At 48.1% G+C, this 27,563-nt stretch overlaps 2 protein-coding genes across 5 annotated transcripts; one reads left to right on the top strand and one right to left on the bottom strand.

The window, feature by feature from the left end:
- On the top strand, window positions 1-27,051 carry LOC134408213 (cytochrome P450 2F3-like). Of its 4 annotated transcripts, none has more exons than XM_063140395.1 (9): window positions 1-240; window positions 679-841; window positions 3,727-3,876; window positions 4,383-4,543; window positions 5,811-5,987; window positions 7,907-8,048; window positions 8,266-8,453; window positions 11,336-11,477; window positions 26,769-27,051. In XM_063140395.1, the coding sequence occupies exons 1-9, from the start codon at window positions 40-42 to the stop codon at window positions 26,900-26,902; spliced, it is 1,458 nt and encodes a 485-aa protein (XP_062996465.1). In that variant the 5' UTR covers window positions 1-39; the 3' UTR covers window positions 26,903-27,051. The 4 variants fall into 4 exon arrangements, with proteins under 4 accessions (XP_062996465.1, XP_062996464.1, XP_062996463.1 ...); XM_063140394.1 differs by lacking the exon at window positions 26,769-27,051 and adding an exon at window positions 13,501-14,598 and having other exon boundaries at window positions 4,386-4,543; XM_063140393.1 differs by lacking the exon at window positions 26,769-27,051 and adding an exon at window positions 13,501-14,598.
- Window positions 15,521-27,515, bottom strand: LOC134408212 (cytochrome P450 2F3-like). The gene is made up of 9 exons (XM_063140392.1): window positions 27,187-27,515; window positions 26,024-26,186; window positions 23,596-23,745; window positions 21,454-21,614; window positions 20,758-20,934; window positions 19,444-19,585; window positions 18,656-18,843; window positions 18,157-18,298; window positions 15,521-17,148 (listed from the first exon to the last, which is right to left on the bottom strand). The coding sequence occupies exons 1-9, from the start codon at window positions 27,385-27,387 to the stop codon at window positions 16,967-16,969; spliced, it is 1,506 nt and encodes a 501-aa protein (XP_062996462.1). The 5' UTR covers window positions 27,388-27,515; the 3' UTR covers window positions 15,521-16,966.
- Window positions 27,516-27,563: the final 48 nt, after the last annotated feature.

The following is a 27,563-nucleotide window of genomic DNA, read 5'->3' as shown; positions in this document are numbered from 1 at the left end:
TGAACCTGAGACCAGCGGACTGGCAAGCAGGGTCTTTTCATGGTGCTCAGCATGGAGGGCGGCACAGCAGCAGCAGCAGCAGCGGTACTTCTGGCTCTTTGCATCTCCTGCCTGCTGCTGTTCTTCAGAAGGACTGGACCAGGCGGGGCGGGGCGCCTTCCTCCGGGGCCTCGGCCTTTGCCCATCGTGGGCAACTTGTTCCACCTGAATGCTAAGAACATGGTCAAGTCACTGTTGGCGGTATGTTTGGCCTCTGGCACCTTTCAGCTCAGTGCTTTTGCAACCCTTTTGGAGGAAGCCCTTTTGCAATCGTGTTAAGAGTAACAGAGATACAGTCTTAGGGTCTGAGTATGAATCTCGCAACAACTTAGGAAAAACCTGTTGATAGAACTGTTTGCTAGAAGGTTTAATAAAAACCTGCCCCAATAAGGAGAGATCTCCGGCTATTGGGCGGTATAGAAATGTAAAAAATAAATAAATGAATGAATGAATAAATAAATAAAGCAAGAAACTCCCAGGGTGACCTTGGGCCAGGGATGACCCCGTTTTTTAAGCTGCATTGGCTTTCTCAGAGGGAAACCAATTCCTGGGAAGGGTTGCATTTTTGTACTTCAGATCATTCTGTATCCAGTAGTTAGGGCCGTATGGTTCAACCCCACTTTTGTCCTTGGCTTCTAGCTCAGCAAGAGATACGGTTCTGTCTACACCATCTACTTGTGTTCCCAGCCTGTTGTGGTGCTGTGCGGATACCAGGCCATGAAGGAGGCGCTGGTGGACCAAGGGGAGGAGTTCAGCGGACGTGGCGACATGCCAATATTATTCTCATTCACCCAAGGGAATGGTGAGCGTGTTTGCTTTCTCATAAGAACATCAGAAGAGCCCTGAGGCTGGATCAGACCAAGGGTCCATCAAGTCCAGCACCCTGTTTACACAGTGGCCAACCAGCTGTTGACCAAGGACCCACATGCAGGACACGATGCAACAGCACCCTCCCACCCATGTACCCCAGCAACTGGTGTAAATAGGCTTACTGCCTCTGATACTGGAGGAAGCACCTAGCTATCTCCACCCACATCGGTTTCTCTGAGGGATAGTCCCATGAGATGGTCCCATTCATTTCTAAAGAGAGGAGTACACCGTAGAGTTGCTCCCAAACTCTGGAATGCTCTCCCTTTGGACTGGTCACTCCCTGTGTTCAAGACACGTCTCTTTAAGCTGGTATTTTAGATTGTTGTTATGGATACCGCACTGTTTTTAATGTTATTATACTCTGTACTATTTTATTATGCTTTTAATTTTCGATATTTTGTAAATGGTCTTGGCTGGCTTCAAAAATGCAGTATCGAAATAAAGCGGTAGAAAGAGTTTTAGATATTGGGTGGTACAGAAATACAAAATATAAATAAAGATAAAAATGTGCAGAAAAGGGTGATCAGAGTGAGCAGAGGTTTGAAAAATCTTCTCTAGAAAGGAGATGAAAACACTTGCGGGTGTAGGGATATGATAGAAGTTTATAAAATGATGTTGGGGGGGGGAGGAGAAAGGGGGGAGGGAGAGAAGGTTTTTTTCTCCGTATAACTGAACCTTCCCTACTAGCAACCCTGTACGGTGCTGGAAATCATGGGATATGATGGGTTCATACGTTAGTGGGATGGGTGAGGGAGAAAATGATGACCCCAAACCAGTCTGTGATGGCTCCAGCCCACCAGGACCCCTGTTCCCTGAAAAGGGCTAGGGGGAGGCAAGTGAGCAACTTTATAAAACAAGAACTAGGGTTTATTTAACAAAGAAAGGGAAAGGAAGAAGGAAGCAAACCCAACAGTCAAAGGAACAAATGATTTAAAACAAGTTTCTAAAACAATAAAACGGAAGGAAGGGAATCCAGTGGTTGAGAAATCAAAAAAGGTAGGTGATTTCTTAAAACCTCTCTTAAGTTGTGCAGCCGAGGCTCAGAGGTTAGGGTTAGGGTTAGGTGTGGGGCTGCTGCTGACACGTCACTGGCTGAAAGGCGGAATGCTGCTGCTGCTGCTTTCTTCTTCGGTGTCTCTTCGCCCTCCTCAGGATCTCTCTTTTCTGCCTCTGCCTCTTCACAATTCCTTCAGAACCTTCCTTTTCAGCTTTTCACCCTTTCACCCGAGGAGCTGCAGCTGAGTCCTAGGTGGGGCTCTGGAAACTTTGGGTATCTGAGCTTTCAATTTGAAAGCTGCTGGAACAACGTCGTTCTACACACACTCAGTACTGGATGCATTGTATAGTTTTTACTGGCAGCAAGCTAATAAATGCAAGACATAGATAGAATGATAGCATGGTTGCAGAATAAAGTGCAACAAAACTTCATAATCTAGAAAATGAGATGAAACCAAACCATGACATCCACACTTACAGGAACATGGCTCAGATATATTAGCCATTGTAGCTTTCTGCTAGCACGTGATTCCCCCGCCCCTCTTCTTGCTAGCAGGCAGGAGAGACCCCTTTTATGTCTTATGCTTCCCCCTCAAAATACAGACTTGGCCATGGTGTCCCTTTCAGTCATGGAGTGCTCCCTCTCCCTCTCCCTCTCCCTCTCCCTCTCCCTCTCTTGTCCCTGCTTGCCCCCAGCTGTTTGAACGTCCTTGCCCATGTAACTTGTTTATCTCCCTGTGTCCTAGCAACTGTGGTATGTTCTAAAGAAAAGCCCAACTTCCTCGTAACTTGTTCTACTCTTGTCCAAACAAACCCATCTCTGTACTTCCCTGAACTCCTCTTTTGTAGGATTCCAGACAACAACTCTGCACAGATGCCAACCTCAGCTCCACTCTTGCTAGGTTGCTGTCGGTCTTTATTTGCAGGCCTATATTCCCTCTAAACTGTGCTCATGCCAAATGCATGGCCATCATCTTACAAGCAGCACACATGTATCTGTAGCACATCCATGTGCACAGGTTTTAGGAACATGGGAAGCTGCTTTATATGAAGCCAGACAAAGGTTGGCAGCCAGGGCCCTCCAGGGTCTCGGACAGGGTTCCTTCCTTGCTGCACGTGTAGATGGTGGGGTTTTGAACCCGGGACCTTCTGCGTGCCAAGCGGGGGCTCTTCGGCCACTGAGCCGTGGCCTCTCCCAGTCACACACCTTTGGATTCTTACGTTCGTTTGCTCCTGCTAGTGTAAACCCCGTGTCACCACGGGGGCTGGCACTCTGAGAACGATTGGACGGAAATATGTTTGGCCATTTCTATTACGACTGGAACGACTTTACGTGGGATCCACTCATTTAATTTTTTAAGTAAAGAGACATACGGCTTCCGATACTGGAGGTAATATATAGCCACAATGATTAGTAGCCATGGATAGCTGTATCCTCCATGAAATTTGCTGCCACTAGTTTAGAGAGTTTCAGATCTGGATTGGAGGCATTCATGTAGGAAGATGAGAAGGTCTATCAATGGCTCCTACTAGAGATCAGCAGAATGGAACCTCCATATTCAGAGGCAATCTATCTCTGCATACCATTACTGTGGCGGCAGCAGCAGCAGGAGAGCTCTTTGGCCTTCAAGCCCTGCTCGTGGGCTTCCTGGAGGCTTCTGGTTGGCTACTGTGGGAGCCAAGATACTGGACTAGGTGAAACATTGGGCCTCATTCATCTTGCTCATATTCTTCCCATGTTCTTCAAGGTTCCAGCCTGCCTGGAAATCTGCCTCCTTGGGTGACCTTCTCTAACCGCTGCCTCCTTTGCTCCCCTTCCAGGGATTGTTCTATCCCAAGGGGAAAAATGGAAGGCCTTGCGCCATTTTGCCCTACAGAAATTGCGCAATTTTGGGATGGGTAAACGCAGCATTGAGGAACGGATCCAGGAGGAGGCCCAGTGCCTGGTGGAAGAGCTTGCCAAGACCAAAGGTGTGTATGTGTCAGGGGAGGAAGGAGGCGAGGTAGCTGAGCTACCCTACATACACCTGCAAATTCCCAGCATTTGTGCGATCTTCAGATTTGGCTCCAATAAGTTATTGTAATAGAAAATGTTCAGGGATGTCATCCAATTAAACAATTCTTCTCAGTTAATCAAGTTAGTTTCAATCAGTTGATTAATTTAATCTGCATATATAAATTTATAAATGAAGCTTTGTTTCAATCTAACCAACTTGAGTTCGTAGCCTTAGGAATATTCTGCATTGAATATTACCAATCTTTCATTGCACGTTCTTTCCAGAGACTTGGGATCCCCCCAAATCCACTTTTCGGGAGGTGGTGGTTTTTTTAGGAGGGTCTAACCCCACATTTATTTAATGAATTGACTTATTCAGAAAAGCCAGTTAATTACAGTCACTCAGATGTTGCCTAGTCAAACGCTCTTCCCATCCTTGTCCACTGGCCTCACATGTGTCCTTTCGGTGGTCCTTCTGCAGCAGCGCCGCTCGACCCCTCGAACCTCATCAACCTCGCCATCTCCAACGTCATCTGCTCCATCGTCTTTGGGGATCGATTTCACTACGAGGATGAGGAAATCCTCACTTTGGTTGGGCTGCTCAGAGAGAACTTTGAGATCATGAGTTCTCCATATGTCCAGGTGAGTGCCAGACCCTGCAGAAGGTGCACAGACGTGACAGGATGCTGTGGAAGTAGCTTATCTCTTCCTTGCTCCAACTGTGATGGACTTCTGCCATCCATGAGCTGTTCAGGTCACAAGGAGATATGTAGAAACAAGGAGTTGTTTGCAGCTCCTGCCCACCTACAGGATTTCCGTCCCCTGAAGACTTCTGAAGTACCTTCTGAGAGTATGGGAAGCAGCAGGCTGCTTTGGTGGTGGGGGACTGTCGTGGTATTGAATAATTGGCAGAGTGCGTAGTAACCGCGAACAGCTGGAAGCACTAAGTTACTGACAAGAAAGTCTTACTGAAGAAGAAATCAATACTCACTTAGCTTTTGTCAGTAAGAAACTTTACTGAAACAAACTTTCCTTTACATATGGTCATAGATATATACAGCATACTTCACCAACAACGAGAATGACAACAGCAACGTTGACAACGTTGACAACGACAACAAGATGCCTTTAAACAGGGACATCTTAAATACATTTTCCTTTTGGCTCAATTAACCAGTTGTCTCTATTCCAGGTCTTGCACGTAGTCCAAACTGCCAGGCTCCGGTCTGAACACCTGCTGCAGTCCAGAGACAAATCTGCCAAGCACTTTAACTCTATAAAGTCCTTTCTTTTCTCTGTGGAGAAAATTCACCCCAACACGGCTTCAATATTTTTACTACAGAGACAAATACATTTCATTACATTTACCTGTAACAATGCTTTTACATGTTTACAATAATCCCAACGTTGTAATCATAGCTCTGTGTTTCAAACTTCCCAAGGTCTTTGTGAATATGTCAGCTTCAAACTTTTCTTCACCCAAGCACTGTTGAAAACCTGGTGCCATGGGGCTTTGAACCCCTTTGCATTCTGTCATCCTGTAATCTTCCAGCAAGTTTAAAACTTTCTGTTTCTGGCTTATTAGGTAATTTCCATTGGAAATCTTTTCTACCTCTACACCTAGGTAATGCCTAACTTCCCCCAGAGACTTTAGCTTAAACTTTTCCTGTAATTGTCTTGATCATTCATTCATTCCCCACCCCCCACCCCAAAATGTTCTGCCTGGCTTTTCAATTTTGATATTTTTAGGTATTTTTAAATAGCTAAATTGCAGGTGTTATGCTTCCTTTTCTTTTCTTCCTCCCTCCATTTCCCTTAAAATATTTGTAGGCACATGTCTACACACACACACACACACACGCACGGCTTGCCAGTGGAGGCCCTCAATGTTTCTATCTCGCCTTTCTAGATGTACAATATTTTCCCCCGCATCATGGATTACCTGCCTGGATCCCACAATAATATGTTTTCTAACTTGGAGAAGTTGCGTCTCTTCATTCTGGAGTTGGTCAAGAAGCATCAAGCGACCCTGGACCCCAATTGTCCTCGCGATTTTGTTGATAGCTTTCTTCTCAAAATGCAACAGGTAAAACTGTCATCATTGGGGAAGGGATAAGATGTTCTGGCTGACATCATCTGGTTACAGACGGAGAGGTGGGTAACAAATAAATTATTATTATTATTATTATTATTATTATTATTATTATTATTATTATTATTATTACACGCCCCCCACCTTGGAATGCCTGGCTGGGGTCACCAGGGCTACTTCCTGGTAGTTCGATAATGGGAGCAAGTGCGTGTTTTGCTTTAAACAATGGAGACCCGGGGCATTCCTGGGTGGTTGCGGTAACGCAAGATCTCTCCTAAATAAGCCCTGGATTTGGAACTTGAGCAATGACTGAAAGGTCGGCTGCTGGGCTTCACAGTAATGGCTGAAAATCCCCAATGTTTCATATATGACCTGTCTCCTTGCTCTCATCTTGTGAATTGAGTCTAGTAGCATTCTCCTGCTGTGGAGAAACTGAACGGGAAGAAACACATTAAATTTTGTAGAAAAACATGGCTAGGTGAGCGAGGTCATAGAATTATAGAATCAATGCAATTTACACAGAATAGTAGAGCTGAAAGGGGCCTATAAGGCCTACAAGGCCATCGAGTCCAACCCCCTGCTCAATGCGGGAATCCACCTTAAAGCATCCCTGACAGATGGTTGTCCAGCTGCCTCTTGAAGACCTCTAGTGTGGGAGAACCCACAACCTCCCTAGGTCATTGGTTCCATTGTTGTACTGCTCTAACAGTCAGGAAGTTTTTCCTGATGTCCAGCCAGAATCTGGCTTCCTGTCACTTGAGCCCCTTATTCCGTGTCCTGCACTCTGGGAGGATCGAGAAGAGATCCTGGCCCTCCTCTGTGTGACAAATACTCTTTAAGTATTTGAAGACTGCTATCATGTCTCCCCTCCAGGGGGTTGGACTTGATGGCCCTTCCAACTCTGCTATTCTTTGATTCTATGAATCTTCTCTTCTCCAGGCTAAACATGCCCATTTGTTTCAGTCTCTCTTCATAGGGCTTTGTTTCCAGACCCCTGATTCTCCTGGTTGCCCTCACATAACCTTTGCCCCTAGGTCCTGGGATCATCCAGGGTTCGCCCCCGCCTGAGCCCTGGATCCCCTGTGTGTCACCTAGATGAACAGGTTTGACCCCTGGACGATCCAGGGATAAACCTTAGGTCTAGCTATGGCCTAGGGCAGAGGTGGGGAACCTCCTGCCACTGGCTTAAAGTGGCCCTGATCCAGCCTGGGATGCCTTTGTCAGTGGAAGCCTCCCTTTTAAATCCCTCCCCTCTTACCTTTGATTTCTCCCCACCCCTGTTTTTCCTGGTCCCTTTGAGGAAGCTGGTGAGTGATTTAGTCCTACCTGCCTGAGACTTTCCCTGCAGTGGTTTACTTCTGGGCAGAGATGCCGGAGTTTGGTTTGAGGGATGCTATCAGTCCTGCTTACTCATGAGTACACATTCAGAGGCTTGTCCGCTTACTGGGGACCAGGGGGGAATCCGCACGTCGTACCGAGATCGCTTCTAAGCGACCCCAGTGCGGCGTGAAAGCGATAATGTAACTTGCCTTTGGAAGAGCCGACGAAGAGACGTCTTTCCCGCCGCCGCCACCCAACTCCCTCCTCGCCGGCTGGGACGGAGAGCTCGGGAGAAGAAGGTGGGGTGGAGAGCTTCTTCCGCTCTCAACCCCGCCTTCTTCAGCCGAGCTCTCCTTGCCGGTCGGGGAGGAGGTCTGTGGGTGGTGGCGGCGGCGGCGGCGGCGGCGGCGGCGGGAAAGACGTCTCTTCGTCGGCTCTTCCAAAGGCAAGTTACACGATCGCTTTTACGCCGCACTGGGGTCGCTTAGAAGCGATCTCGGTACGACATGCGGATTCCCCCCAGGGATAACAAACGTACATCTTCTACCTGCGTGGCTTAATCATGCCCTGTGCATGCATGCGTGTGTCTGCAGGAAAAGGGCAACGCTTGCAGCTACTTCCACATGGACTCTCTGGTCATGTCCACCCACAACCTTTTCTTTGCGGGCACTGAGACTGTGAGCACCACCCTCCGCTACGGAATCCTTGTCCTCATGAAGTACCCTGAGATAGCAGGTGAGATAGAAAACTGTCTTAGTCATATAAGTAGGAAGCTCCTTAAGGCATCTATTGTGCCCTTGGGCTGCTCCGCGCACCCGTCTGTGTGTGTCCAGGTGCCGTCATCTTCCATTTGTACCCCCTGCAAAACAGATCTTCCACCCTGAGCCACAGCCCTTCTCGGTGTGCTGCTCCCTCCATCCATGTCCCACTCTTTCCCTTCCTTTGTTCTCAGCCAAGGTCCAAGATGAGATCGGCCGAGTCATTGGCTCACACCGCAGCCCAACAATGGCAGATCGGGGCCAGATGCCATACACCGATGCCGTGATCCATGAGATCCAGAGGTTCATTGACGTCGCTCCCCTTGGGGCCCCTCATGCTGTTATAAGAGATACCAACTTCCGTGGCTACTTGCTTCCTAAGGTACTTGAGAATCCAGGCCTCGGCCTACTTCGTACTGTGGAAGACAAGCACTGCGTTTCCAAGACGAGGGCGGATGGAGAACGTACTTTAGTGCGATTGGTGATGGGATTTGGACTCGCCCAATATGTACCGGCCACATTCACACAGTGACTTCAGTTTAAGAAATTCAGTTTAAGACCGTTTAGTTCCTCTCCCAGTTTATATGTTCACTTGATCCATAGTTCTGCTTGGGGGTGGATCCACCTGGGTGCCATTTCATGATGTTTGGGCGGAGTGACTGCTTCTGAGGTGCCGGTGGTGATTCCAGTGACACCAGCACCGCTGCCGGATTTTAACCCTGGCAAACGTCAATGTAGGAATCGTGTAAAGAAAAAATAAATGAGCAGGATGAGTTGGAGCGCCCCCTTTCTCTCTAAAAGCTGATGCTCTGGATTCCAATGTTTGAACTGTTTAGCCTCGAAAAAGTGTGAGTAAGGGGAAACATGAAAGCGGTTACAAAATCATGCCTGGTGCAGAGAATGTGGAGAGGGAGGCCTTTGCTAGACCTACCTGATAGTCCGGTGGTGAGGAGGGGAGGGCCTGCGATGCAACTATCGTGGGCTCTCGATGTAGTCTACACGTCAGGCACGACGAGGTCAAGAAAGGACCCCGTCGCGTCCGCCATTTTTCTTTTCTTAATCATGCCTGGTGCAGAGAATGTGGAGAGGGAGGCCTTTGCTAGACCTACCTGATAGTCCGGTGGTGAGGAGGGGAGGGCCTGCGATGCAACTATCGTGGGCTCTCGATGTAGTCTACACGTCAGGCACGATGAGGTCAAGAAAGGACCCCGTCGCGTCCGCCATTTTTCTTTTCTTAAAGGGGCGATGCACACGAACGCTCGTGCGCTCAGGCAAGTGGCTTTTTAAAAATTTAATTGCTTTCCCCGTCCCCCCCACCCTAGCCCTGATGGCCGCAGCGCTCCTGAGGAACGCTGCACCCCATCTGCAGCTTCTCCTGGCTACTCGCGAGTAATTGCGCTAGCCGGGAAAAGTGGCGGAACAGTCTACCCGCTCGCGGTCTCGGGCTCAGCCCAAGACCGCTGGAAATACCGGGCCAAAAGTGGCGCCCATTATCCTGGGGCAAGGGAGGGTTATCCCTGCCTGAGCCTGGGATCCCCTGTGTGTCATCTGGATGCACAGGGGCGACCGGGTATCAGCCCGGGATAACCTTTCGTCTAGCTAAGTCCGGAGACATTTTTCTTCCTCTCTTGCAAAGGCTAGAACCCAATGGCGTCACCCCATGAAGCTGATTGGTGGGAGATTAAATGAAGTACTTCTTCACACTGCACAAAAGTTTAGAAGAGCAACCTTGTAATAGGTGATGAAAAGGGCAGGCAGGATAAGCCAAGCACTGCAATTGAGAAATGATGTACTACAACCTGACAAATTACATAGCAAGAGGCAAAGCTGACTAAGTGTAAAACTAGGTAATTACACAGGCACTCAAAAACCACATGTACTGGACATGTAGGCAACCAAAAGATGACAACGAAGCATGAATGAGATGAAAGGAAGATAAGCAAAGATGTGAAAGATTTACAGGAATCCGGTTTCAGTTCTTCTTTGCCACCCACAACTTCTTCAGGAAAGCAGTTCTTCAGGTGTACCAATTCATTAACATCACTCATTAGTAAACGCCAAGGGATAAGGTGCACACTGAAGAAGCCGCTCCGACCCAGAACATCTTATTAATTCTCCTGGAAGGAAGTTGACTGAGAAAGATAAATATATTTAAAAAACCACCAGTTGGGCAAATGAAGGATAGAGTAACAAAAGGATTTATAGACTGGATGGGTGGGTGAGTGGGTGAAGACATGTATTGAGGGATGAGTAGACAGAGTGACTGAGTTTGCACAACACACCAACCCACGATGGCTTGTTGTCTGAAACAATCCATGGTGAGTTAGGGGGGGTGTTTGAACCATCGCAGGGCTCCTTCCCCCATCGTGGCTTCTCCACCACTGCAGCCCCCTTTTTCATAGAAACGTGCCCCACCTCCCTCCTTTTCGCTCCCAAGCACAGGAACCACTTCTAGTTTGGCAGCTGTCTCAGGAGAAGCAATTTGTGTGCTTGGGAGTGAAAAGGGGGGATGCTGGAGACTCGGGCAAGTGGGAATTCTTAGCAGGGCATCCCCACGGTTCAGGGTAATGCATTGAACCCTGGAGATCCCCTGGCTATGGAGTCACTTACACCCCATTTCCCCACTGGTCAACAGTACAAAGCTGCCAAAACAGACTCTATAAAGTGTAGCCTCGATTGTTACCTTGTGTGTTGGACAACTGCAGCATATACAAGGCTGCAGCCAAGGCAAGACTTTGTGTTTTGGACAGCTGCAGTTGTGCAAGTGCACAACTGCGAATAACTGGCTATTTATTTTTTTATTTTTTTTAAAAAAAGAGGGTGACAATCTGCACACATTCCACAAGGCTGGGAAGATGTGATTCCTTCCCCGTATCCAGTGCCGTTTTTGTGCAAAATAAAATGAAATGAAAATAAAGATGAACGACGGGGCTCTGGGTGTGATTAGAATTGCAATCAGAGCAGGAATGGGGGGCTTGGCAGTAGACCAGGCAGTAGACCCAACTCTCCTGAGTTGCTGGGCAGAGCCTGGTGAAGGACTGAGGGGAAACGAGGCAGGAAGCAACCCATACCAACCCCAATGGTCTGTCGGGTGCACCATCTATGCCCGACAGACCATCGGGTGCTTTGTCTTCCATCATGAGTTGCCCTGTGCTGGGAATGCACCCACTGACTAAAAGTTGATATGGTTTGCTAATATAACAGTCTAGCGCCTGGTACAGTTTTGGTCTCACCAGCTTGCTTCCTGCCTCCCTTTCTCCACAGGGCACCAATATTATTACTTTCCTTTACTCCGTCCATAAGGATCCAACCCAATTCAAGAACCCTGAAATGTTTGACCCCACCAACTTCTTGGATGAGAAGGGAGAGTTCCGACGGCGCGACGGTTTCATGCCCTTCTCTGCTGGTGAGTTCTCTCTTGGGTGCTAGCAAGGCTGGCGTGGGGGCGGCGGCGTGGGGGCGTGTTGCTGGATGCATTTGCTGACTTGTTCTCTTCATAGCAAGGGGGAGCTCTGGTAGCAGTGTGTTCACAAGGGCGGGACGTTACGGTGGAATGGGGTGGTGCCGGGTACAAGAAGAATCCATTATGGCCAGTGCATTATTTTTCCTCACTATTGAGGGAAGCTCAGTTTGAAGAGGAGTCGTCCATGTGCGGGGGGTGATGAATTTATCCTTGCCTAGGGATTCCATGCAATCAGATTTTTGTGTTTAGATTGATCATGGATCAGCAGTTAATATATCCTGTTCCATTTCTCAAAAACTAAAGTGCAATCAGGAAATGGTACCTTCATGGAATTCCTGCTGTTGGCTCACAGAAATTGTTTATATAGGATTTTGAGATCAGGCATGTTTTTTTCATGTTTTACTTTAACATTTCAAGCAATCTTTACATTTCCCAGAATATGTTATAAAACCAAAGAACATATGGACAATTCTACACTTAACCAGGTTCTAGTATTACGAGAGAAGGAGAAAAATGACTCCTCCACATTCTCCACACTGTGCATCATTTTGTCCACCTCTATCAGTTCTCCCCCCTTTCCTTCCTTTTTTCCAAGCAAAACAAGCCCAGCTGTTGTAACCTTCCCTCATAAAGGAGATGCTCCAGCCCCTTGATCCTTTCACTTGCCCTTTTCTGCACTTTCCCCAGCTCCTAAACGTATATTTAGGATTTGCAAGGTAGTCTATTATGCAAGCTGGGGCAAGAATCTTGCAAGATGCTTAAACTACAGTGCAAAGACTCCTGGGGCAAATATTCGTCACAGGTGTGCAACTGACATGTTTTCTAAGATCTACACAGAAAAGCCTATTTTGAACCCAAGAATGGAGGCTTGATGTGTACCTTTGTTGCTTCATTCCTTTCTTCCTTTCCTTCATTATTGTAACCAGCAAAGGTAGGAGCTGACTTCTTTGAATGTCTTTAAGCAGGCATTAGAGATGTTATTATTCCGGCAGGCCTTCCCTTTTTAGAATCTTATTGCTGTCCGTTACATATTTCTTTTATGCTGCATTGTCGTATTGATTGTTTTATCTTGTTTAAATTGTTTTTAACTTTGTATGCTGCCTGGGTTACTTTTTATATAGGTGGGATATAAGCAATAATAATAATAATAATAATAATAATAATAATAATAATAATAATAATAATAAACGAAATCATAAAAGCAATACAAAACAGCCAGCGAGAAGTATTTAAAAAACTTGGGGGAATATTGTTTTTCTTAACCCAGATCTTATTTTGTGTGAAAGAATGAGATCTCCTGATCTTTAAAAAACACAACAAACTTTAGAAATCCCATATCTGTGCCCATTAATGGAACACAAGTCTTCTGCAGGCAATTGAGTGTTGGATTAAAATGTGTGTGTGTGTGTGTGTAGGTGAGTGAGGGAAGGAGGGAGGATTTTGGGCTGGAAAGCCAACAAGTGGATGTTCCTCATGTGTTCATAGCCTCAGATTCACCCCTAACCTGCAACATTCAGAGTGAACCTCATTGCAATGCTGTCAATAAGCCAAACTCTCCCAAACACAGCCTCCCCGTCACCAACACAGGAAATATGGACTGCATTGGCAGGGCAAGTTCAAATGTTAAAAATATTCTCTCTCTCTCTCTCTCTCTCTCTCTCTCTCTCTCTCTCTCTCACACACACACACACACACACACACACACACACACACACACAGCTGTGTGCTTCCACCTCAGAGAAAGGGGAAAGGTAAACTCTACAGAAACCTTGATCCAGCGTAGTGTGTGAAATCTAGAAGTCTAGAAATGAAGACTGTGTATCAGGAGGCAGAGCCCGTCAAAGCCGCTCCGGCCCACGTCCTCTGGTGTGGCTCCCTTCTCATCCACAGCGGTCTTATAGCTCTTGTCCCTGAGGCTGATGGGGCTCCCCCTTTGTCCTCCCCTCCCCTCAATCTCAACCCTCAGGGAAACGCGTGTGCCTCGGAGAATCGTTGGCTCGCGTAGAGATGTTCCTGTTCTTCACCACACTTCTGCAGCGCTTCGCCTTCCAACCCACCTGCCCTCCGGAGCAACTTGACCTCTCACCGATTGCGACCGGCATAGGGAACATACCACCTCTGTACAAGTTCTACGCCATCCCCCGCTGAAGCCCGGCTGCCCCTCTGACCTCCACTTTCCTCCAGGATGTCCCTTATTCCCGGTCTTCTTCCATGGGGTTTCTGGGTGTCTTGTCAGCAGGTTGTGGAAACGTCCCTGGTATGGCTGCAGTGCAGGCCATTGATGTATGCAAGAAGCCAAAAGAAGGCCCCTTTGGACATGGGCCAGAGGGTAGGGTTCTTGTGGGGGTGGGGGGCGTTACGCTGAAGGAAAGGAGGGGGCTTCAGGTCACACTTTGCCTGGGCTCTGGGTCTACTAGGGTTGGGTGTGTTCTTATGCAAGGTGTTTGCTTGCATCTGTGGGACAGGACGCAAGACACTGGCAGAGTGCACGTGAACACACCTTTGCCACCTACTGGCAGATGGCTCAATCAGACGACAGCTGAGCCTTTTTCTCCAACTGAAGGTTGCTCTTTTGGAAAACAACGCAAAGCCTCCTTTTCTTTTCTTTACTTCCATTCTCTTCTTCCCTTCCCTTCCTTATCTTGCTCCCTCCCTGGATGAAAACGTATAGACCAGAGGCTGGCAGACTTTAGGGCTTCCAGGATCTATTTTCTTTTTTACAAGTATCCCTGGGATCCAGCCGCTGGAGCCTGGTGTACTTAGAAGGAAAGAGTTTTAAGCTCAGGGATTTGTTCTAAGTGTCAGAATTGAATTGAGCCCACAATCCATCCGGTTATCCCTCTTCTCCTTAAGTTCAGCAGTATAATTTAGGGTGGTGGTGGAAGAGTTATTTTGCTGTTCCTCTTATTAAGCCATTGGGAGTCAGATATGCTTTGCCAATTCAATGCAAATCACCCGGAGATCTACCAGGAGATTGTGATCTTGCCCTCTGCCCATCCCTGGAGCTGTAAGCTTTGCTTTTCCAAGGAACTGAGGCTGCCTGTTTCCCTGGATTAAAGGGAACCAGTTTCCTGAGAAGCAAAGATCAGTAAAGATTCAACCTTGGCTGTAAGAGAAGGAAAAGGACCTTTAAAGATTCCCACACTGTGTCTCTTTAATGCAGAACAGTTAATGTATTTGCACCTGACTGGTCATTTTGATTGTTCTATAGAGGTTATCGATCTATACGAAACAGGCAAATACCTGTTCTTCCTTATGCACAATTTGTGTAATTATTGTGAGCCTGTTTTATTGTGTATTTGCATCATAAAGCTTAATTAGACCTTAACCTTTAATATGCCTAATATGCGTAATATAAAGTTTTCTACAAGGATTTCTAGTTGTGAAAGGCCTTGTGTTTTTGTTACGAGAACTTTTATCATGCAGACTTTGTGCAAATGTTGTGTTGTGGTGCAGCTCCTGAGGGCAGCAAAATGCTTCCCGTTGCTTTGGGCCCCATCATCCTCACCCACAGACTTGGCAGTAGATTTCCACTGTGCCAAGAAGACCATCAGCATCCTCTATATTTACAAGTTTCCCCAGCAACTCCCTCCTCCTCCACATTCCTTGAGAAAATAAGGTGTGAAGAAGTTTATTTATTTTTATTATTTTATCTGTTATTGCATTTATATCCCACCTTTTTTCCTCCAAGGAACTCAAGGCGGCATACATAACCCTCCTCCTCCTCCTCCTCCTCTCCATTTTATCCTCACAAAAACAACCCTGTGAGGTAGGCTGGGCTGAGTCTGTGACTGGCCCAAAGTCGCCCAGTGGGTTTCCATGGCTGAGTGGGGGACTAGAACCCGGATCTCCCGACTCCCAGTCCAACACTTTAGCCACTACACCACCCTGACTCTAAACATTTACTAATGGAACGCTCCTTCATTCAAGGGGGTGGACCGAGTTTGTTCTTGCAAATATCGGTGCGTGGATTTCTTCAGCAGTGACTCGATTGTGCGAGTGCAACAGAAGTGTGAGCAGGGCACGTGTTGCTCAAGGCTTTGGCAAGGGGTGCTCATTGCTCCGGCAGTCAGATGGTGATGCTTGCTGATGTGTGCTAAGAAAGGCAAACAGGCAGACAGGTTCCAACATCCATCCATCCACCTTGACATGTCATTTCAGTAGTGAGGAGATGGAAAGGAAATTTTCAGCAAAGATGATAGCTAATTCTTTTGTACACTCCTTTACCTGCTGCTAAGTTTCTAGAGAAAGGATAAAATTGTGGTGCAGAAGCAGCTGAGATGTATCTGTGCACCATCTGCTGTCCCAGCACGACTGCAGGTCCTGTCCTGGGAGGGTCGCGTCGATGTCAAGTCCATTAAAGGAAACCAGGCTCATCACTCCTACCTGGGGCCCAGCTGCACGGCTGATGTGCTCCGCTGCTATTGCACCTCACCGATGGTCCTGGCACGTGGCCGTGTTCTGTATTTATTTTAGGGTTTGCTGTTAGAATCTCTGAGCTGTAGTAAACTGTGTGTTGATGCGGTAAAGCTGCCGTTTTGTTGGTTCCATCCCAAGCAGACAGGGAGGAGGAGGAGGAGGAGGAGGAGGAGGAGGAGGAGGAGGAGGGAGAAGGGAGAAGGGAGGTCACCCAATGCCTTTGTGTGTCCTCAAAACCTGGTTACAGACTGGAATGTGGTTGATGGGAATAAGACAAGAACTATGCAGAAACAGTGTCTTTGAGGAGGGAATTGGAGGGGTGGTGGCAGCATCCAGGATATGTCCAGGGAGAGAGGTCCACACATAGGGGGCAGCAAGGGAGAATGGGCGGAGCAAGTGGCCCTGTGCTGAAGGTGGCAGAGCTGGAAGAGAGGAGGTCACACTTAGGGGAGTAGCAGGAAAGCAGGGCTGAGCGACAGGGGGTGGGTCAGTCAGGCCACGGAGAGCTCTGAGGGTGAGTTTACAGGCCGGCCATTTCAGGATGGGATGCAAAGGGCGTGGGCCAGTTGGAGAGGCCCAGTGTGGAGGCAGAAGAGGGAGCAGGAGAGAGGCAACGGCAGCCGTGAGTGTGGGAGTCAGTCCACAGGAAGAAAGGAAGGAAGGAAGGAAGGAAGGAAGAGAAGCAGAAAAAGAGGTCAAGGAGAGAAGGGCTGGATAGATCAGGCAGCTCCTTGGCCTCAATGCTGAAATCCCCAAAGGGCCATCTGGGAGCCTTGCTGTTGGAAAGCCCAGCCCAGCATCAGCATCAGCATCAGCGTCAGATAAAAGAGAGGACATTCCTGTGGAACACAGACCGCTGCAACCCAGAGGGGTTCGAGGGGCACAGCATGAATTGTCAAGCCTGGGAAGGAGAAGCAATTCAGGGCTGAGGTGGAGCAACCTCTTGTCTCAGGCTCCGTGGGATCCGTGGGCGGGGGGGTGGGTGTCAAGCAGGCTGGCCCATCTGGGGGGCTTTATCGGGGGAGGAGGCAGAACTGATAAGGGCGAGGGATGCTTCCCAGCCCAGTCGACTCTGGGGTGATATCAATGTCCTTGGGGTCCATCAAGGGTTTCAGTTTGAAGTTCTGCAAGATGGTGGTGAGGAAGATGAAGAGTTCCATGATCGCCAGGCCTTCGCCCAAACACACTCGCTTGCCTGTAAGGGATGGGGGAGAGGAACAGAAAGGGCTCCATTCTCTGCACAGCCAGTGAGGGAGGAACACAGGGGAGGGCCAGCGCAGCCCCCACCAGAGCTGTTCCTGCATCCCTGGAGGTAGGTTCAGGCATGGAGACCTTTTCTACATGAGTCATTTATTGTGCATTTGTCATTCCCTTTAGATAACACCGCAGGGTTCTTTAGATAACACCGCAGACTTCCAATTTCACTTCTGCGTCTAAAGAGCCCTTTCCATTATTTATTATTTTGTTTTTTTAAGGTCAGGGAAAATGCTGCATTTAATTGTGAAAACGAAAGAAAATGCTATTTCCTCTTGTGTATTTGCACTATTCTGCTATACCATATTCCCATCTAGAGGTTATGTAGTGGAAAAGCAGGAAAGAAAACAGTTCTCGTATAGTGCTGGGATCTCAATTCTGTGATGAAAATGGAAACCGGTGCAGCGGATTAACAGCCTTGTGTCGAAAAGCTCGGAGCCATAGGGGCACGTGGTGGCCGTGCCCTCTTAGGGGCCTGCCAGCCTTGCTCTGTCTGAAATTCCAGCTGTCCTTGTATGTTGGCCACAGTTCTCAGTGGGGGGGGGGATTTCCCATGGGCAGAGGTTGGGCCATGAGAAGACGGGCAGCAGGAGTGCTCTGCCTAAGCGCCTTGATTTTAATAACTAGTTTCAAGCCACCTTGCTACACCATGCCTGTGAAGGAAAGTGTGCCTCTGAGCAAGTGCAGAAGGCACATTGCTCACATAACTGTCCTCCCCATCATGTGGGATTAGGGCTGAAGGACTGAAGAGGGCAGAAGTGCTGCATTATACCAGGGCATGGGACCAAAGAGGCCCCCTCCTCCTCCTCCTCCTCCTCCTCCTCCTCCTCCTCCTCCTCCTCCTCCCCCGGGCACTCTTAATCCCCACTAACCCCCCCTCTCTCTCTGGAAAAGGAGGTCTTGCAGAAGGGGATGGGTTGGGGCAGCTCATCTTTCTTTGGCTCACTACCTGCAGAGAAAGCCATGAAGGCGTCGTTCTTCTTGAAGCGCCCGCTCTCATCCAGGAAATGGGTCGGGTCAAAGGAGTTTGGGTTCTTGAACTGCATCGGGTCAAACTGAGATGTGCAGAGGAGGGGGATGATGTTGAGATCCTGGGAGAGGAGGGAGAGAAGCACAACAGGGAAGAGGAGGAAGGTCTGGGTTAGAAGAGCCACGGCTGAGCCCATCGCAGACACATCTTGGCTCATGGGGGACGGCAAGCCAAGGCCCTCCTGACCCTCTCTCTAGCACCAAGTTTCAAGGCCACACAGCGTATCCCCCGGCCTGCTCTCACCCACCCAGGCTTGGGGGAGGGAAGAGAGGACATGGCTTCCTGGCAGGATTGGGTCCCAATGCCTGTTGTTTTAGAAAACAGCCAATGGGGAATGACGGTTGGGTACTGCTGCTGCTGCTGCTGGAATGCTGGTAACCAAGACGGTCCCCACGGAACATTTGTCAGTTTCCCAAACCTTGGGCAGGGTGTAGCCACGGAATTCAATTTCCCGTGTCACCGTGTGGGGCACTCCCATGGGCACAATGTCGGCATAGCGCTGGATTTCGTGGATGACAGCGTCCGTGTAGGGCATCCGGCTCCGATCTTCCATGCAAGGGCTGCGGTTCACCCCGATGACTCGGTCTATCTCCTCGTGGAGTTTCTCTGCAACGAAGAAGTTGGAAGAGTTCTAACGTTCTCCAACAGACATCGGATCACGAGGGAGGTGGATGGCGGTGGCTCACGAGAAGTCCATGAGAGGCAGGCAGAACCAAGATGGAGGGTTTTCTCCTGCTTGTGAGGTGGGGCAGGGCGGGCTGAGGAGAGAACCCCACTGATTCCAGAGCTTCAGCACCCTTATGTCTCCCACTTTGCCCAGGGTGTCCTTCGGGCTCAGCTGTAGCTGCTGCATGATCCCAAACTGCTCTGGCACTTTTGTGAACGGCGTTCAGGAGAGTAACATCAGATAGGACGAGGACCTTGCAGCTCACTCTTGCCATCACGCCCTGGCCACGGCTTTCCCAGAGGCATCTGGTTGGCCTCTGTGAGCAACAGGACACTGGATCCGGACCTGCCTGGGTCTGAGCTAGCCCTGGGGCTCGTCTCTTGTTCGTACGTCTGGCTGTTTTAACCAGGGCGTGAAATTTGACCGGGTTCTCCATCCAGAGCACCCCACATGCTCTGTCCCATGGCGGCATCCCTGTTCCTCTGCCCCCTCAACTCCCCGCCCTTCAGGTTCTTCCCATCCTGCGTTTGATAGCTTACCTTCCACCTCAGGGTGCCTCATGAGGATTCGGAGCCCGTATCTCAGGGAGGAGCTGACGGTCTCTGTCCCGGCAAAGAAGAGGTTCACTGTGGTCTTTGACATGGTGTCCTCATTGAAGTGTGTGTTGGGGTTGTTCTTCTCCTGCAAGGGGGATGAGAGCGAAGCGGGCAAGCCGTGGCGCCTCGAGGACGTTGGCCCTCGCCAAAAAGCCTTTGAAGAGCCTCACGACTACTCTCATTCCCCAGATGGGAAACCGAGGCTGAGAGGATGATCAGAGGTCTAGAAACAAAGCCCTATGAAGAGAGACTGAAAGAACTGGGCATGTTTATCCTGGAGAAGAGAAGATTGAGGGGAGACATGATAGCACTCTTCAAATACTTAAAAGGTTGTCACACAGAGGAGGGCCAGGATCTCTTCTCCATCCTCCCAGAGTGCAGGACACGGAATAACGGGCTCAAGTTAAAGGAAGCCAGATTCCAGCTGGACATCAGGAAAAACTTCCTGACTGTTAGAGCAGTGCGACAGTGGAATCAGCTACCTAGGGAGGTTGTGGGCTCTCCCACACTAGAGGCATTCAAGAGGCAGCTGGACAATCATCTGTCAGGGATGCTTTAGGGTGGATTCTTGCATTGAGCAGGGGGTTGGACTCGATGGCCTTGTAGGCCCCTTCCAACTCTGCGATTCTATGATTCTATGATTCTATGAGAGTTACACCATGCCCTGGGCTGGGCAGGGATTTGACGCCAACTCTTCCAGTCTGCAGTGCACCCCTCCACGCAGTGGAAAGTTGGGGGCCCTGCAGCACGCCCTTTGGTGTCACAAGGGGACTTGGGATGGCACCTTTTGGATCTCACTCTGCATCAGGGGTGCAGAACAGCAGGTCCAGGACTCAAATACGGCTCCCTGGAAGTCCCCGAGGGCCCCTTCTCCTTTCTTTGGCCTTAAGGCCCTTTCCCCAGTTTGGTAGTTTCCTAGCTCCCCGCCCAATTCTAAATCATTGAAATGTCTTCCCTGAGGCTCAGTTGCTGGCAGCCAGAGCTTTATGTCACCATATGCTGGGATCCTGGGCTTAGGGGTTTACGAAATTGTTCCCACTGGAATCCCAAGCAGTCCTGGGTGCCAAAGGCACATCTGCATTACAAACCTGCACCACTTTTTTTTATTTATTTATTGCATTTATATCCTGCCTTTTTTCCTCCACGGAACTCAAGGTGGCACATATAACCCTCCTTCTCTCCATTTTATCCTCACAACAGCAACCCTGTGAGGTAGGTTGGGCTTAGAGTAGCTGCTGCCCTGGCCTCTGAGGATACCTGCTGGATTTTGATGAGGAAGCAGTCAATGAAATCCCGTGGGGAGTTGGGGTCCAGGGTCTGCCTGTTTGACTCCAGCCGCTCACCCACAAACTCTGCCAGCTTCAGGTAATTTTTGTAGATCTGCCGGTGAGGCCCGGGAATGTGTCTCATGATCTTTGGGAAGGTGAAGAGCAGCTAGAATGGAGTGGAGAAGAAGATGCCTCAGTGGAAGACCCCCGGTTTATAAGGCCCCCACCTGCACCCCAGCACATTCACACAGCCATTTTTGATGGGGAGATGGATGCACCGTCATCTTGAGGTCCATCCAGTCATTCAGTCTGTTCACACAGTGGCCAACTGGCTATTGACCAGGAACTTACAAGCAGGACATGGGTGCAACAGCACCCTCCAACCCATGTTCCCCAGCAGCTGGTGCACATAGGATAATTGGTGGCCATCACTACACCTTGTGGTAGGAAATTCCATAGTTTAACTAGGGTGGATGGACATCTTGTCCACCATTGGCAAAGCCAGGGTGCTGGGCTGGATTCTTCTTATATTATGTTTTCTTTCCCCCCTCTTTACTGTAGCTGCCTTGGAAATCTTTGGGTGGAAAGGTTGGGATAAATTTGTTTAAAACAAACCAATAAATAAGTGGGACCCTTAGCAAATGCCTGGCTTTCAGTCTCCTCCCTCCCCAGAGCCTGAACTCACCTGTCCCCAGGTGGAGCTCATGAGCTTCCAGTTGCTGTTGATGAGATCAAGCAACAGGAGGAATTTCTTGTCTGTGTATTCAAAACGGTCACCAAAAACGAGGGTGCAGATAATGTTGGATCCAGCGCAGCTCAGGTAAAAGGTGGGGTCAAAGGGCTTTCCTGTGAATAAGAAGCTCTGAAGTAGAGAGGATTTCTTTTTTAAAAAAACACACCATATACTTGTTTTAGGGACAACTTCAGTAGACAAACTTCTCTCTTAAAACAGAATACTCTAAGGCCACACAGAAATTGTTGTTTAACATTACTTTCCCCCTCCCAATTATTATGTCAAAGTGTGAGGTTTACATTTGTTTCACTCTAAAGCACAAAATAATAATAATGATAATGATAATAATATATTTATTTATTACCTGCCTCTCCTTCTGGGTATAATGTCTTTGCATCCTTAAAAAAAGTGTGCTTAGATTGCCCTCAGTAGTGTGAATGGTTGGAGGTGTTGTGCAATATGTTCTTCTAGTATATAATAATACATAAGGTGCCTGAAAGCACGCAACTACCCAACACACTAGTGAAGAGAGATGATCCACACGAAACCCATTTATTTACAATTCTACAAAAGTTATAAAAAGGCTGATGTATCCCATAGTAGTTTAACAATAGTGGTGTTGGGTACTATAAAACAATAACACAATAATTGGAATGAAATTCCTACTTAAAGACTATACAAGTCTATAATATAGCCCAACAAAATCACACTAACACACTTTAGTACGCCAGGTTCTTCTTCAGGCCACAAACAGACAGGCTGCCTTCAATTGGAGGGGTTTTTCTTCCCTGTGATAAAGTCTTTGAGAATGTTGAATATTCTATAATCGACGGTTTAACCTGATATGGTGTTTATTCCGCTGAAGCTTGAGCAGCGAAACGGGAAATATATTGCAAAATCCTGTCAATATCAACTTACAACACTGGAAAGAGCAAAATATAATAAGAACAAACCTTATTTTCATTATATCTGTGAATATATGCTATGTACTGATGTTATTGCCAAATGTGTCAAATATACTAAAGTGTGTTAGTTTGATTTTGTTGGGCTATATTATAGACTTGTATAGTCTTTAAGTAGGAATATCATTCCAATTATTGTGTTATTGTATTATAGTACCCAACACCACTATTGTTAAACTACTATGGGATACATCAGCCTTTTTATAACTTTGGTATAATTGTAAATAAATGGGTTTCTTGTTGATCATCTCTCTTCACTAGTGTATTGGGTAGTTGTGTGCTTTCAGGCACTTTATATATTAGTCATTTAAAAACTACTGCCTTCTATTTATTTGTATACTTCTAGAATATAATAAACATATGCTCAGAATGTTAATCTATTGGATCAGATAAACCAGATTTGTATGCCCTTTAAGTTCAGTATAGTTCTCATCAGCAGACTGAGTTTGTCTTCATCTTTTTTCTTTTCTTTTCTTTTTACTGGCTTTGCTCTTGTGCCTTTAACTGTTTAACAGAAGCCTGAAATTTACCGAGTGTAACGTGTCTTTGAGCATTTTTTGTGCGCTTGTCATTAAGGAATGGTTGTTTACATTATGGTCCTTTAGATGATGTCGTGACCTTCCAGTTTTGTTTTTGTGTCTAATGAGCACTTCTGGAGAATGATTTTAGAGTAGGGAAAATGTGGCATTTAATTGTGAAAGTGAAAGTAACCACTTTTTCACTTGTGTCTTTGCACAGCACAGCACCACCTAGAGGTTATGAAGTGGAAAAAGAGGGCAGGAAACCCTCTTTGTATAGTGCTGTTATCTCAGTTCTGTGATGAAATGAGAAGTGGATACAGTGGATTAACAGGCAATTAATAGTCTCATGTAGAAAAGTTCTTGGTTTGAAATGATGGAGAAAAACTAAATAGTGTTGTTGTGGAGGGATGCTGCTAAAGGAACAGGAGTAGAGACAGTGAAAAACAAAATAAGGGCAAGTAAGAAAAGAGATTCTGCAGCATCCATGGCAAGCCTAAATCGCTCTCCATTCACTGAGCAACTGTGACATAGAGGAAGAAAAGGAGCCCAGCCTGAGATCATGCAGGAAAAGCTGTGGAATAAAACAAGTCCCGCTCTGCCACACGACCAACCTTGGGTTTTGTGGAACTCAGCCACCAGGAACTGGGCCTCCTCCTTGATCCGCTCCTCGATGGATCTCTTCCCCATCCCAAAGTTCTTGAATGTGGTGATGGCGAACCTGCGCAGTTGCTTCCAGCGCTCCCCGGTGCCGTACACGATCCCTGAGGGAAGAGCCAGGGAGGCTGGGGGTCAACCTGTAGCCAGTGGCACAACGGCCTGGCATGAGCCCCTGGACCCCAAAGGTACACTAATAATGGATTCAATGATGCTCCAGGGATGGTCGAAGTTTGGGTTTATTTATTTATTTATTTAGAACATTTATATCCCGCCCTATATCATTAAGATCTCAGAGTGGCGTACAGATAAAACATACAGTATAAAACAATAAATATGCACAGTCAAAAACAAATTAAACCATGATCCAAGTTAAAACAATATATAATTTAAAAGCAGTAAAAGCAGTTAAAACAATGTGCCAGTGAGTTTAACCATCAAAGGCTTTGTTAAAAAGCCATGTTTTTACTTGGCATTGAAATGCAATCAATGTTGGCACCAGCTGGGCCTCCAAGGGGAGGGCATTCCACAGTCGGGGTGCCACCACAGAGAAGGCCCTCTCCCTTGTCCCATCATAACGTATATGTTGCATTGGTGGGGTGCGGAGAAGGGCTCCTCCAACAGATCTCAAGTCTCAGGCAGGCATATATAAAGAGAGGCACTCCCTCAAGTATCGAGGTCCCAAGCCGTTTAGGGCTTTAAACGTCATTACCAACACCTTGAATTCCGACCGGAAGTATATAGGCAGCCAGGACAGCTCCTTTAAGACCTGTTATGTGTTATGTGGTCTCTGTAAGATGTACCTGCCAGCAGTTTAGCTGCTGCATTTTGCACTAGCTGCAACTTTCTCGTCGTCTTCAAGGGCAGCCCCACGTAGAGTGCATTGCAGTAGTCTAAGCGGGAAGTTACCAGTGCATGCACTACTGTGGCTAGGGTGTCCCTGTCCAGGAAAGGCCATAGCTGGCAGATCAGCCGAAGCTGTCCCCAAGTACGCCGTGCCACAGAGTCCACCTGGGCCTCCAGTGACAATGATGGGTCTAGGAGTACTCCCAAGCTACGTACCTGCTCCTTCAGAGGGAGCGCCACCTCATCCAGAACCAAACCCTGATTGGTGCTTCTCCAGAATTTCATCCTGGACCTGTTTTGATAGCTCCTTGGTCTTCATGATGCTTGTTGGTTTAGACATGCTCTCCAGCAAACTCTGGGGCCTTCCAGCAACAGGTGTATTTTATCCAGGGATCATGCGGCACTTGAATTGCACACAGGTGGACGCCAATCAACACATTACGTGACTTCTGAAGGCAGCGGGTTGCACCAAAGCTTATTGAGGGGTGTCACAGCACAGGGGGTGAATACTTATGCTAGCAAGACCTCTCCGTTTTGTATTTGTAAATCATTTTGTAAATCATGTAGATTCTTTCCTCACTTTGACATTAGGGACTGCTTTGTGTAGATCAGTGAGAAGAAATCTCAGTTAACTCCATTTCAATTCCAGGTTGTAACACAACACATGTGGAAATGTCAGAGGGGCTTGTGAATACTTCTGCAAAGCACGGCGCCTCCAGAGGCCGGGAGCCCTGCCTGGGGGTGGGGCTGTGCAAACTCTCAAAATTCTCTAGCTGAGCACAGGCTGGCTGTGGTGCCGAGGTGCTGTGTGCTCAGCAGGCAGCCTATGAGGGGTTTAATTTGCATGGTCCCAGAATGACCCACGCACACTTGCAGCTAATGACCCCTGCCCACCCCCCTGTGCACCCCATAGCATAGCCCTAATTAACCCAGGATGGGTTGAAACCCCCCAAATATTAGAGACCTGGTGATTCCCATTGCTGGTGGGTGATGGAGAGACTCAGGCGGGACTCCCTGGCCCTGATCCCAGGGCTTAGTTTGAGCTAGGGCTCAACAATGCCAAAGTTCATCTCTGGTAACACATAAGGACACAATACAGTCGAATTCCTTTGAACAGAGAGCCAGTATGGTGAAGTGGCCAAAGTGTTGGACTGGGAGTCGGGAGATCTGGTTCTAGTTCCCACTCAGCCATGGAAACCCACTGGGTGACTTGGGGCCAGTCACAGACTCAGCCCAACCTACCTCACAGGGTTGTTGTTGAGAGGATAAAATGGAGAGGATGATGATTATGGGTTCCTTGGAGGAAAAAAGGCGGGATATAAATGCGATAATAAACAAACAAACAAACATGTACAGAGTGCCTTTCCCTCACAACTGAGCAACCAGGATTGTCAGTGCCACTGACACATCTGGAGTCTGGGGCAAGAACTTTCAGGCCAGAGGGTATGTCTCCCCCCCCCCCAGGCAAGCGTGAGCCCCAGGCCAGAACCTCTTCCTTTCAGAAATAGGCTCTTGTCACCCCATCAGCTCAGGTCTCACCATTTCCTTTGCTCCACATCTGGACAGCAGGGAAGTCGCCTCGCCCACTGAACTCTTCTGCCTTGTCGATCAAGGCCTCCTTGAGCACCTGGTAGCCAGAGAGGACCACACAGGGCCGAGAGCCCAGGTAGAAGGTGTACATGGGGCCGTACGTCTTGCTGAGCTGGGAAGAGGAAAAGCGATTTGGGGCATATGGCTTCAGTTGGGATTTTTGGGGTGGGTGTGTTTGACTTCTGAGTTTTCTTAGGGCAAATGGAGATTAAAAGAAGCCAGAGAACTGTAATATATGCACCACAGACCAGCAATGCCGTGTTCTGCGAGCGGAAGGGCGAATAGGCACACGAGGGCCCCCTGGCTCCTTCTTGCCCTGCCTTTTCTGGTGTCTCAAGGTGGAAATCTTTCTTTCTTTGGCTGCCTCCACAAAACTAGCTTTTGAGTCTCAGGTAGTGTCGGGCTTGGCTATCAGACATGGGTTAGGGTAATCCAAACGCAAGAGGCCACAACGTTTCAAACAACTGAGTTTACAATTTTACTGAAGAATTTTTAAAATAAGAATAAAGCTTTAAAATCTGAATGGACACACACACCACCACCACCACCAGAATAGTAGAATAACAAGGGACAAACGCCTCCAACTAGCCTAACTAGAGCTATATCCCTATTTTATCTGGGTCCATTATCCAAGCAGTATGTGGCCCTGCCCAGCACTTTATTTCTAGCAGCTGAAACTCTCTCTTTTCTCTAGGATTCTTGTACTTCTTCACACAACTCATAGTTAAACTACATAATTCTCTACGGCAAGACATGAAAATGGTCGCCAACTCAGACGGCTTTACACTAACAAGCCAGGCAGCAACCTTTGGTTTTGGTTTGGAATAGCTTAAAGCTAGATAAAAATGTTCAACAAGTAATTTCTGTGGTTTAAAAGATTATCTTCTTCTGAACAAACAAGTCATTAATCTAGCACTTAGGGTAGTATATTGGTTCATTTTCTACTTCCATAAGGTTGAAAATTAACAGGTCTGTGGGCGCGTATGCCCCGGGGGGATGGCTGCTCCAACCCTGCACCCTCCTGCCATCCCATTCCGTTCTGGTAAAGAGTAACATCCCCCCCACCCCACCCCCCGTGCCACCCAAGGCCCACACGGCTGCCGTTGACTTACTTCTCTCAAGGACCTGATCAGCTCTTTCACCTCCACCTGGAGCATGTTGCCAACGAAAGGGATTGGGGGAGGCCCCGGCGGCAGGCTGCTGAACTTCTTTCTTGAGGAGAAGTGGAGGAAGAGGAGGCAGGAGATGGCCATGGCCAGGAGAAGGCTGAAGGCCCCACTGAAGTCCATCCGAGAGAGGGACAAGATCTCCATCACGTTTGCAGCTGTTACCAGAGTCTAGTTGTTCCTGAGCGTTCTGGGGCCTGAACAGAGAGATCACGATGGAAATCAGCTACTGCCTTCCTTGCACCCCAACCCCCTTCAGCAAACAACGTGTGGCTTGAACTGTCGTTCGTCAACCTCCGCTGCAATCATTGGCGACGACCAGC

The sequence above is a fragment of the Elgaria multicarinata genome, chromosome 13, assembly GCF_023053635.1.
Source record: "Elgaria multicarinata webbii isolate HBS135686 ecotype San Diego chromosome 13, rElgMul1.1.pri, whole genome shotgun sequence".
In the NCBI taxonomy this organism is placed as follows: domain Eukaryota; kingdom Metazoa; phylum Chordata; class Lepidosauria; order Squamata; family Anguidae; genus Elgaria; species Elgaria multicarinata.
The sequence above is the reverse complement of the archived record's forward strand: the minus strand, read 5'-3'. Positions and strand labels throughout refer to the sequence as shown.